The sequence below is a fragment of the Plasmodium gaboni genome, chromosome 11 (assembly GCF_001602025.1).
Source record: "Plasmodium gaboni strain SY75 chromosome 11, whole genome shotgun sequence".
Taxonomy (NCBI): Eukaryota; Apicomplexa; class Aconoidasida; order Haemosporida; family Plasmodiidae; genus Plasmodium; species Plasmodium gaboni.
In genome coordinates, this window is record NC_031491.1 from 433,192 (window position 1) to 444,488 (window position 11,297).

The 11,297-nt window shown below is 19.9% G+C and overlaps 3 protein-coding genes across 3 annotated transcripts in view; 2 read left to right on the forward strand and 1 right to left on the reverse strand.

The window, feature by feature from the left end:
* Positions 1–559: 559 nt before the first annotated feature.
* Positions 560–7,840, forward strand: PGSY75_1114900 (hypothetical protein; the record flags this gene model as incomplete). The annotated part of the gene is made up of 1 exon (XM_018786269.1): positions 560–7,840. One exon carries the CDS (start codon positions 560–562, stop codon positions 7,838–7,840), a length of 7,281 nt encoding a protein of 2,426 aa, XP_018641064.1.
* Positions 7,841–8,413: 573 nt separating this feature from the next.
* Positions 8,414–9,071, forward strand: PGSY75_1115000 (hypothetical protein; the record flags this gene model as incomplete). The annotated part of the gene is made up of 3 exons (XM_018786270.1): positions 8,414–8,657; positions 8,762–8,858; positions 8,975–9,071. 3 exons carry the CDS (start codon positions 8,414–8,416, stop codon positions 9,069–9,071), a joined length of 438 nt encoding a protein of 145 aa, XP_018641065.1.
* A 266-nt stretch (positions 9,072–9,337) lies between these two features.
* The window catches only part of PGSY75_1115100 (hypothetical protein), a gene marked incomplete at both ends in the record, with an annotated part of 2,291 nt that continues 331 nt past the window's right edge, over positions 9,338–11,297 (reverse strand). The window contains 12 exons of the mRNA XM_018786271.1: positions 9,338–9,360; positions 9,438–9,539; positions 9,649–9,749; positions 9,832–9,872; positions 9,976–9,997; positions 10,099–10,164; positions 10,258–10,303; positions 10,402–10,434; positions 10,549–10,626; positions 10,777–10,846; positions 11,039–11,101; positions 11,201–11,297. The exon at positions 11,201–11,297 is cut by the window's right edge and continues 40 nt beyond it. Of these exons, the coding sequence (XP_018641066.1) occupies positions 9,338–9,360; positions 9,438–9,539; positions 9,649–9,749; positions 9,832–9,872; positions 9,976–9,997; positions 10,099–10,164; positions 10,258–10,303; positions 10,402–10,434; positions 10,549–10,626; positions 10,777–10,846; positions 11,039–11,101; positions 11,201–11,297 (742 nt within the window). The remainder of the gene's footprint in view (positions 9,361–9,437; positions 9,540–9,648; positions 9,750–9,831; positions 9,873–9,975; positions 9,998–10,098; positions 10,165–10,257; positions 10,304–10,401; positions 10,435–10,548; positions 10,627–10,776; positions 10,847–11,038; positions 11,102–11,200) is intronic.

The following is an 11,297-nucleotide window of genomic DNA, read 5'->3' on the forward strand; positions in this document are numbered from 1 at the left end:
AAAAAATTAATAAAAAATGTATATATTATTGTATTATTTTATTTTAATGTTGTATTTTTTTTTTTTTTTAGTTTATTATTATTTTATTATGTTTAGTTCTTTATATTTTATCCTTTTTGGTTGCTCGACAAGTGTTTACACAAAAAAAAAAAAAAAAAAAAAAAAATTTATACAAATAAAAAATAAAAGTGCATAGACACATAATCAAATATTTTATTTATAAAAGTTATGATATTATACTCTCCTTTTTTTGTTATTATTATTTTTTTTTATTTTTTTTTTTTTTTGTCATTTTTATTAAATATATACATATAATATATATATATATTATTCATTTATTTTTATTAAACAGAAAAATAAATTGCACTTATTACTTATGGACAGAAAACAAATATTTCAAAAATAAAAAAAATAAAAACATGTTCTATTTATAACATATATATATATATATATATATATATATATATATATATATATATGTATATTTATATATTTATTTATTTATTTATTTATTATATCCTTTATTTTTATGATGTCTAAATATTTATAGTTTTATATGATGACGACGTTTAGAAGAAATAATCAGAAATATCATGATGAGGAAGAATTAAATTGTGATGAAAATAAAAGTAAGGATAAATTGTTTCACGAAATAAATAAATTATTATATTCTTCATCCAGTGAAAAAATGACTAGAAAACCTAAACCAAAAATAGTTGTTAGTAATGGAGGTTCAATTAGACAATCTGATAAAATAAAAAATGAAAAAAAAGATAACATTAATAATAATAATAATAATAATAGTATATCATCATCTGATGATGTATATGATAAAAATATATCTAGTAATAATATAAGTGATAAAAATGAATCCAGTAATAATATATATGATAAAAACATATGTAACAATAATATATATGATAAAGATATACATGAATATAACATGTTATATGATAATATATACACATATAATAGCACCAGTAATAAATCAGATTATTCACAGAACAAATCTGATATATTTCAGTTAGAACAAATATTATTAGAATCAAATTATGATTCGTCATTAAAAAATAATTCAGTTAATTCATGTTCACTCTCATTAACTTCTTTTAGTTCAAGAAATACAAGTAGTAAACTTGATGAATATGATAATATTATAAAAATATTTATAGAAAATATTACACTAGATAATATTTCATATAATGAAAATACATACAATAATATATTTTGTATATCTTACTTTATATATGAAGACCCTTTAGAAATATTTAGTTTTTTTCAAGGTATTAATTGGTTACCTGAATTAAAAAATAGATGTACATCTATTTGTTATCTTGAAAAACTGGATAAGAAAAGCATCGAAAAAAATAATTATTATCAACCTGAAAGTTATTCTTATTATATTAATATAAATCAATATGTAAATTTAAAAAATAGAAAGAATGAATATTTATACATATACGATGACGGTATTATTTATGTTTTTGTATCAATAGTAGGAGTGAACATGAGTGAATTCGAAAAATATTATTATGATAATTTTATACAATGTGATAATAATATATATTATGATCATGATAAAAAAGAAAATGAACATAGTCTATATTTTAATAACAATATAACAAATAATAATTTAAGTGATAAATCACATGATATTTATTCAAATGGACAAAAAAAAAAAAAAAAAAGATTTATTCATAAAAAAAAATATAAAAACTTTCTTAATATATTAGGTACGTGTATTATTCCAATAAAAGTAAATGATACAACTTATGAACATACAAATAAAATAAATAATAGTACGATGTATAATATATATCAACATGATGTCATAAGATCTATACTGAATAATTATTATGACTCTTTAAAAATAAAGAGAAAAATAAATATATATGATTTAATTAATAATCATAAACATATCTTATCACCTATAGGAAAAATTAATATCTCAATAAAAATAAAAAATAAATTATATTACATGTCAAATATGGACACATGTAACTACCTAATGGATATACAACACGATGAAAAAGAAAAAAAAAAAAACCTATTGGATAGAACAAATCATATGAATAAAATTATTGATGAAATATTAAATTATGTAAAAATATATAAAGGAAATAATAAAAAGAATAATAAACAGGATGACACACAAATAAAACATATTAAAAATAAAATATTATCCAAGTTTATTTTATTTTATAATGAAAAAGGTAATATAAATTTTGATGATTATTTGATGAAATCCTTTTCTTATATAGAAAGTAATATAGATAAAATATTTAATTGTGATGATGAAAAAAAAGTCCTTAAAAAAATGAAAAAACGTATTCTTAATATATTGCAATTATACAAAAGGAAAGAACCGAAAAAGAATAAACAAAAAAATAAAGACAATAATGATAATAATTATTATAAATATAGTTATAATAATAGTTGTAATTATCATCGTGCTGATATTTCCAAAGAAATTATATGTACTCATATAATTTTATTTGTTGATTATATATCAAATATTAAAATACCATGGAAATTATTATCTCATTTTAAAAATGATAATACATTTTTTATTGTAGTGTATTGGAAGGAAGAAGATGATGAAGAAGAAGATAACATGACAAATATAATAAGTAGACAGAGTAGAGTTATATATTTAAATAATAATAATAATAATAATAAAGATAATAATAATTATTATTATAATCATTGTAATAGTGTTGAGGTGGATTATAATTCTTGTGTTTTAGAAAAATATCAAACAAACAATATAATTACAGAACAATATAATTATAATATAAATAATTTAAAAGAAGAAGAAAAAAATAAAATGATAAAAGTAAAATTAAATTTTAATAGTTGTATTATTTTACCATATAATCATTATAATATATCCTCTGATATCAATCTTATCCTTTATCATAATAATTATCCTTTTCTGGAATTCAAGAAACCTTTATGTATTCTTAATAATTATAATATTACATATAATGCACAAGATAAATTTATTATGAATTTAAAAATCAATCAAAATTATTATCATTCTAATAATAAAAGTAACATAAATAAATTAAATATAGATGATTCATTTGTACAATTATCATTATGTAAACATCCTAAACATAGTACATTTTTCTCATCTATTAATTATAAATCCTATTATAAAAATAAAACCAAGTGTAGTATACAAGATACAAATTATTATAATGCTCATTATTCACCACCTTTATTTAATAAAAATGGACATGTATTTATTTTTTGCGATGATTATTACATTAACCATGAAAAATATAATGAAAATAAAAAATATTCGTGTTTATATCCTAATGATGATATAATAAGAAATGTCATCTTTAATAAAGAATCTTTTTTTATACCTATATGTCAGGGGAACTCTTATATTGAGAAAAAAGATAAAGTAACAAATACTTATTTGAAACAAAAACAAAAAATAGATACATATATGATAAAAGATCAGCATATAGAAAAACAAGAAGAAGATCAAGAAAAAAAAAAAAAAAATTCCTTATCATGTATACTAAAAGCAAATATATTATATTCAGTAGTTGCTAAGGGAGACGGATTAAAAGGTGGAAAGGTAAATGAATGGATTTCTCTTTATGTTCATACAATAAATAAAGAGGGAGATAATATATATTATGGAAAACATATAAATATAAGAATGAAAATCGAACCCATTGGATATTTAAAATCATATTATTCGTTCAGCTATTCTAATATAAGCAAAGAAATAAAAGATAATAATAATAACAATAATATTACATTAACACAATTTAATGAATCAAATGTAATAAAAAATGAATATAATAATATATCTTTAATATCTTCCCCCATGTGTTTTCATTCTTTTAATAATATTCAAGAAATGATAAATTATAAAGTAGAAGATTTACAGAATGGTATATATAAAATTTTATATAAAGTCAATAAAATTGGAAAGAAGAAATTATACATATACTGTGATGGAATAAGTGTTAGCAGTTCTCCTTTTGAAATAAATATTTCTCCCTCTTCACCTTGTTGTAAATTATCAAAAGTTGTAGGAAAAGGAGTAACCAGATGTATATCAATACCTTATTTATATGATATAAAAAAGGAATCTTTTTTTATTAACCACGTAGGAAATACAGATGCGAAAATTAATGGGAAGAATGATGATTTGTATAATATGAAAGAAATGCATAATGTGGATTATATGAAAGAAATGCATAAAATGGATGATGTGAAAGAAATGGATAACATGGATGATGTGAAAGAAATGGACAACATGGATGATGTGAAAGAAATGCATAAAATGGATGATGTAAAAGAAATGGACATCATGGATGATGTGAAAGAAATGCATAGTGTAAATGATAAGGAGGAATCAAATAATATGGTCGACAAAAAGGATAGTTCCAATAATGGTGATAATTCACATATTATATCTATTCAAAAAAATGACGATTGTCTAAAAATAAACAACAGAAATAATAATAATAATAATAATAATGTAGACATATGTTTTGATAAAAACCCTGTTTGTACCACGTCTGAGAGTAATAAAAAAAATGCAAATATGAAATACATATATGGTGAGGAAAATAATCACATTTTTAAGAGTCCTAAATATTATGACGAAATTAATGGAAATATTATAAAATTAAATGATAAGAATGAAAAAACATTTGAGGAGTTTTTAAAAAATATGGTACAAGTAGTAAATACATTTGACATTATTTTGTATGATAAAAATGGTGAAAGGATATGTATAGGTAATGATAATATTAAAGTTATAGGAAACAAAGGTGCTTATATAAAAAATGTAATAGATAATAATAATGGTACTTATACCGTGCAATATTGTTGTTGTGTAAAAAAAGATGATATAAAAAAGATAAGAAATATTAATAAAGAAAAATTAATAGGATTTTATGATGAATTTTTGTTTCATAAAAATAAATATTATGATAATGTTATTATTAATGAATTTAAGAAAAGATTTTTTAATGTATTTATTAATTGTGAAATAAAAGTATATATAAATGAAGAAGAAATGTATGGTTCTCCATTTTTTCCAATTATAATAAATATGCACGATATTTTGAATATATATAATTTATATGATCAATATACCTACTCAGGAATGTTATTAAAAAATTTTGAATACTTGTTAACTTTTAATAATTATCAAGCATGTATACAAAATTTATATGAGTTTTATGAAACATTTGTTGATACACAGGATGATTTAATTGATAATAAAAGTGGACAGAGAAAAAAAGAAAGCATTCTATCTTTATTGCAAATGAAAAACGACGAGAAAATAAATATGGATAAAAAGAATTACACAAATTTATTTTTTAATATACCTTTAAATATATACGAAATGAATAGTAAATATATGATGTATGATGTGGATAGATACATGGAAAATTATGAAAACGAAGAAGAAAGAAAAAAAAAGACACCTATTTTTTGTAATAATAATAATAATAATAATAATATAATGATGATGAATTCTTCATGGAGTAATTATAAAATAAATGATAAACAATCTATTCACAATGATAATTATACATATAATATTTGTAAGGATGATTCTTATGATTCTTTCTCAATTAATAATTACAATGTGAAAAATGAAAATTTGTCTTTAAATGAATGGCTTTATCTATATAGCTGTAAAGAACATGTTACACAATCAAATAAAAAATATGACAACAGCATAATACTTGCATATTCCTTATGTAATATTATATTACACCATTTAATATATTTAAAAAAATATAAATATTATATAAACTGCAAGCAATATGAAAATGATTTATTACAAAATAATATTTTAATTCAATTCAAAAAATTATTGCAAGAAGAATATAATAAAATGTTTGCATATCAAACAAATAATATTATAACGTATTGCAAAAAAATTGGAAATATAAAATTCAACAATTTAGAAGAATTAATTAAGGTATATAAAAATATAGCTTTCGAATTAAGGAAATTAAAAAAAAATGATTTAGCAGATGAATTCGATAAATGTTGTGAAAATATGTGTGAAGAATTATATTTAAAAAATATTGAAAGTAATTTAAATAGAAAAGAAAAATTATTAAATGAATATGAAGAAATAATAAATGAAAAGATTAATAAAATTGAACATATAAAAAATAATGAATTAAAAAAATATGAAAATAATTATACTATAGATATGAATCAAATTCATAAATTGTGTAGTGTACCAAAAAATAAAGAGGTACAAACATGTGATGATTTGTCTTACCAAAAGAAAAATGAAAAATTATCTTCCCTAATTGAACTAAGAAATAAAGAAAAAGTAAAAAATATTAATGATGAAAAGGATGATAAACATAAAACTGATGATTCTATAAAGGAAGATGATCCTAAACGTAACCAGATTCAAAAAGAACAGATCTTCCATATTGTAAGAGAATACTGGAAAAATTCATCCACATATGATATATTCAGCACTATTAAAAATACATTAAAAAATTGCCCTCGCTTGAAAATATGTTTAGAAGAAACATTTAATTATTACAGTTGTAGTATAAAAACTAATAATAAAATGAAAGATATCCAAATGAGGAAAATTCATGAAATAAAAATTGTGGAAAATTTAGATAATTTAAAAAAAATAGAATTACAAGAAGATAATTTCTTATCTAATCATGATATAAATAATTCCTATTTAACATATAATGCATATATATCTCTAATATTAGATATGAAATGTAATTCATATTTAATAAAAGATGTTGATAATGTTTTATGGTTATTTGAAAAATTCTCAATAGAACATAATTCATTTAAAAATATATATAGACCATATGGATTATTAAGAATAATGCCAAAATATTTATTTATACCTTTTATGAGGGAATTAGCATATTTAAATCTATTATATATAATATCAGAATATGTTATAAAAAACCAACAAGATATAAAAACATATCTAACCATTAATCATCCCTCAAGATTGTCTTCTTTTCATCATTTTATTACTTATCATTTTATACCCTTTTATGAACAATTAAGTGAAAATCAAAATTTTGATAATTTCAAGCAACAGCTTATAGAAATTAATGAAGATGATGATAAAACAGAACTGGAAGATCATCAGAAACAATTAAATGATAAACAAATTAATATGAAAAATAAAAATAACATAAACAAACATATCAATGATATAATCCCACTTAATAATATTTATAACACAAAAAATAATAATAATAATAATCAATTAAGCCTTTCAGATATCGAAAATTATTTTAATAATGAATTGCCCCTAATTGTTAAACATAAAAATTTCTCAAAAACATTTCCTTTATTATTTGACTTTTATTCAAATATGTCAATGAATATTAATGAAAAGAAAATTAAAAGTGGTACATCACAAGATGAAAAAACAAATACAACTTTGACAGATAATCAATATGATAATTCTAATAATTCAAATAAATATATAACCACTACTATTTTTATTAAGTTCTTACGAGAATTTGGTATCATTCCACATTTTTTTAATAATGATATGTGTTTATCATTTTTAAATACTCTTATCAAAAATAACAAACATAATAAATTATATTATGAAGATTTTTCTAAAGCTATCATATTATCCATATGTGAATGCGTAAAAAAAAATATCCTAACACAATATAATATGTTGACCAGTAATAACCAATTCAAAAATAAATTACAAATTGGAAAAATTCTAAACCATAATTATATTTCATATGAAGTTAAGGAGCTAATTTATCTTTTTGGTTTTTCCGACCTTCACATAGTCAAGTCCAAAATAAACATACAAAAGGAATAATATATATTCTATATGTATTAAAAAAAAAAAAGAAGCTATACACAAAAATAAATAAATAAATAAAATGAAATAAAATAAAATAAAATAAAATAAAATAATTCTGTTGCTACTCTATTTAAAATACATTATATTCGTGAACACACTAATGAGGATTATAAAATTATGTTTGCTATAAATATATGCTTTTTTTTTTTTTTTTTTTTTCTGTGATATTTTATAGTATATATATAAATACCATCATTAATTTAATTTTCTTTTTTTTTACAGTAAATATTATATATATATAATATATATTGTAGTAATTTTTTATTTGTGTTTATTTTATTTTATTTTATTATTTTATTTTTTTTTTTTTTATATTTTAAAAATGGTATATAATGATATGTCGTGTTAAAAAACTCCATTTCTTTTTTTTTTGAATATGTAAAAAATTGGAATAATTGTTAACTCCAATATATTATATATATATATATATATATATATAATAAAACAAAAGAAGTTATGGATAAAATAACAAAGGAACGAATAACTAAAAGCACATTAATTTTTCTTTTATAATAATGTTATAATATAATGGTTATTATAAAACATCAAATTGATAAAAGTAATGTCAGATTTATAAATATATTTAATGATTGCCTTTCTTCTTTAATTAAGGTTTATATATTTAAGCAATACAAATTCCCAAAATGGAAAATAAATTATGATATAGTCAAAAAAAATCAAAACCATATTTTTATAAATCGAGTAAATGACTATTTTCAAAAATTAATTGAGTCCTTAAGTAGGCTCTTCTGGAAAGGAAGAAAATGGAAAGGTAATATAGCACACATATAAAAGAACAATTAATTTTACTCACATATATATATATTTTTAAATTTATATGTTTTCATTTTATTTTTTTTTATTTTAAACATTTAGGTACTTATTGGCCAAGCAAATGGAAATGGTATCATAGACATGGCTATTGGGCAACGAGAAAAAAACTCCTAGACTTTGATAAATATAGGCCATACAGGTAAATTATAAAAAAAGTTATTAAAATATTTGTATATATGATATCATTAATAAATAATTTGTTCATTATGGTGTTTATATTTATTATCTTGTTATTTTTTTTTTTTTTTTTTCAAGGTATCATGAAGTTAAAGGTTATGGAAAAAAAAAATTACAATTCTGGCAAGATCATTCTTATTATAGACCATTAAAACAAACTACCAAATTTTGGTAATTTATATCATATTGAATATGCAATATTATATTATTATCATATCATATATAGTTATTTATTTATTATTATTATTTTTTTTTTTTTTCTGTTTCCAACAATATAACATATTAATATAACTTTAATTAGCAAACCAATATGAACATGACATATATTTTTATATTTATAAAAGAAAAAAAAAAAAAGGAAAAAGAATTAAACATTATGCTTCCTCATAAATAAATAAATATATATATGTGCATTTATAACGTACACAATTTTCATATATTTTATGTTGTATAATTTGCTTGAACTGAAAAAAGGGCAAGAAAAAAAAATATATATATAATTATTATTATTATTATTATTATTATAGTTTTTTATGATTACTAGTTGTATATCCGTTTATAAGATATGATGGAGAAGCTCCTTCTCTTAGTCTTAAAATATTTCTATCTGCGTTTCGAACTCTGGATTGCCTTGGCATTATAACTTAGAAATAAATACATATACATATATATGTAAATAATTATACATTCTATTAAAATGTTATAATATGAATATTATTTCTTCCCCCTTTTTTTTTTTTTTTTTGTAATACCATTAACGTGGCCATATGAACCCGTTTTTATATCAGCCAAGTCAGACACTACGGGTAAGTCAGTTAATAAAGTTAAGATACTTCCACATAACCATCGATTTCTAGTTTACAAAAAAAATAAAATAATTTTTTTATATGTTCACCTTTTATATTCTTTTTAATTTTTGCTTCATCTATAATTACCTATCTGAGGTGGATTCGCGTTGTAACAATATTAAGGTGGCCTGATGGCAATCAAAAAAAAAAAAAAAAAAATACATATATAATATAATATATTATATTATATATAAGATATAACTAAATCATGATAATATCTTCTTGCTTTACCATTGGCGTTCCTAAGGATTTCCTGAGATGTACATGAATACATAAATTATAAACATATTGAATATACATACATACATACATACATATATATATATATATATATATATTATTTATATGTATAACATTAATTGCTTATTTTCCAAGGTAGATGCCAACGTCTTCAGTCTTGTTAAAGCTTTCACTGCTAGTCTATATATATTAATACAAAAAATGAAGTATATATAAATTATTTTGATTATAAAAAAAAATAAGAAATGATTACTTTTTCTTTATGTTTATTACCTTCCTCCCGCAAGGACACGGGCAGTCAAAGAAGTGATATCCTTAGCTACCGTTGGGAAAGTAAATAAAAATAAATAAATATAAATATGTATATATATATATATATAATAATTGTCCATTTTCTTAATTTTTATTTTTTCAAACCATTTTCGTAAACTTCCTTTATTCGATCAAGGCCTATATTTCACAAAGAAATTTATTATAATTAAATAAATGACATATACGAAATATACATATCACATATATGGATAAAATATATATAAATATATATATATATTTATATATTTATACCTTCAATTATACATAGCATTTGTTTTGATAAATGATTTATTTTCTTGCACTCGTTTAGGTCAGGCAAATTCTCAACACCTTTATAAAATATTTACATTCAAAAGAAATATAAAATATGTATAAATATGTTTTACCAACATTATTATAGGTATAAGATGTATCATTATGTTTTCTTTTAAAGATTGATTTATAGTATATACAATATTTATAAATATTTATGTTTATAACCTAAAGAGCCTAAAGTACTTTTGCTCTTATCGGACGAGCTTATCATTTCAGATAGCCATGGAGGGAAGTCCTAATAAAATAAAAGAGCATATTTAAATAAAAACATTTTTATATAATTCTAAATATAAAACTGTATATCTACACATTTGTAAAAGTGTATAATAATATGATGTAACAATCTATGTTTTTACATGAAGATTCATTATATTTTTATTTTATTATTATTATTATTGTTTTTTACATTTTATATGTTTTGTATTACATAAGATATCTTTTCCTCAACTGAATTGTTATCCCATTCTGGCTTGCCAAAATTACTCTTATTCTGAACCGTCAAAAAAAAAGGGAAAATTATAAGAAAGCATATATATATAATATATATAAGGATATATTTAATTATTCATTATTATATTTCAATATATACTATAGACTCTTTTAATATCTTTGCATCATCATTAAGTGCATTTTTCAAGTATGTATCCTTTTTTTGTTCATTTGAACTATACTTTCTCCTTCTTAAC